Here is a 796-nt window from a genome sequence, read left to right as displayed (position 1 = left end):
CTGCCAAATGATCTTGTTTGTTAATTGATGCAGTACATGGTGCCAACCTATAGAAATGAAATAAGGTATATCTTGACCACTTGCCTGGTTATTAAGAAATGCTTCTGCTTGCTTGGTATCTCTGAGAAACAGCTGGTAGGCATGAGACTGGGAAAGGAGATTTTGCCTGTTCTCCCACATTTTGTGAAGCTCATTCCATCCAGTGTCCAAAGCTTGTAGGCGCTGGCGTAAGAACATGTACTGAGCGTCAGTTTGTCCTTGTGTCACCATCTCACCCATGTCCCTCATTTTCTGATAATCTTCCTCATAATTGTTGATTTCATTCTTAATATTCTCATGTTGAGTGAGCAGCTTCTCAGCCTCCGTCAGCGTGTTTGGCATATCTTCAGATGCTATCGCAGTCTGTGTTCTGGATAGCCAAGACTGGAAGTCATCCAGATCTCTCAGGAACTGCTGCAGTTTGCTTGCCTCTCCAAGGGACTCTTCTCGGTTCTTGAGAGTGGTCTTCATTTCTTCCCATACGTCGTTGATTTCTGCGAGCCGTGACAGGATAGCCTGTGCCTGGTCAGGGTGCTCTGATTCCAGCTTCTCTGCCTCTTTTTGCAGGTCGCTTAGCTTGGCTTCAATGGCCACCAGATCACGCTCCATGCCCGTCAACTTCCTTTGCAGGGCCATCACTCCAGCCAGATCATTACCCAGATCTTGCGTGGATTCAATCACTTTGGTCTTTTCCCTGATCCAGGATTTGGTTTCATTACATTCAAGATGGTAGTTCTGGATACTCAGAGCAGAGAGC

The 796-nt window shown here is 46.5% G+C and overlaps 1 protein-coding gene across 2 annotated transcripts in view; it reads right to left on the bottom strand.

The window, feature by feature from the left end:
* SPTBN1 (spectrin, beta, non-erythrocytic 1) overlaps nucleotides 1–796 on the bottom strand; it is a 91265-nt gene that overhangs the window by 35136 nt on the left and 55333 nt on the right. For both annotated transcript variants that reach the window (XM_010184035.1, XM_010184043.1), the window contains exon 15: nucleotides 85–796. This exon is cut by the window's right edge and continues 60 nt beyond it. In XM_010184035.1, coding sequence (XP_010182337.1) covers nucleotides 85–796 — 712 coding nt within the window. The remainder of the gene's footprint in view (nucleotides 1–84) is intronic.

This window comes from Mesitornis unicolor, unplaced genomic scaffold, assembly GCF_000695765.1.
Source record: "Mesitornis unicolor isolate BGI_N332 unplaced genomic scaffold, ASM69576v1 scaffold47710, whole genome shotgun sequence".
Lineage (NCBI taxonomy): Eukaryota > Metazoa > Chordata > Aves > Mesitornithiformes > Mesitornithidae > Mesitornis > Mesitornis unicolor.
Note: the sequence above shows the minus strand (reverse complement) of the source record. Positions and strands in the feature narration are given on the sequence as shown.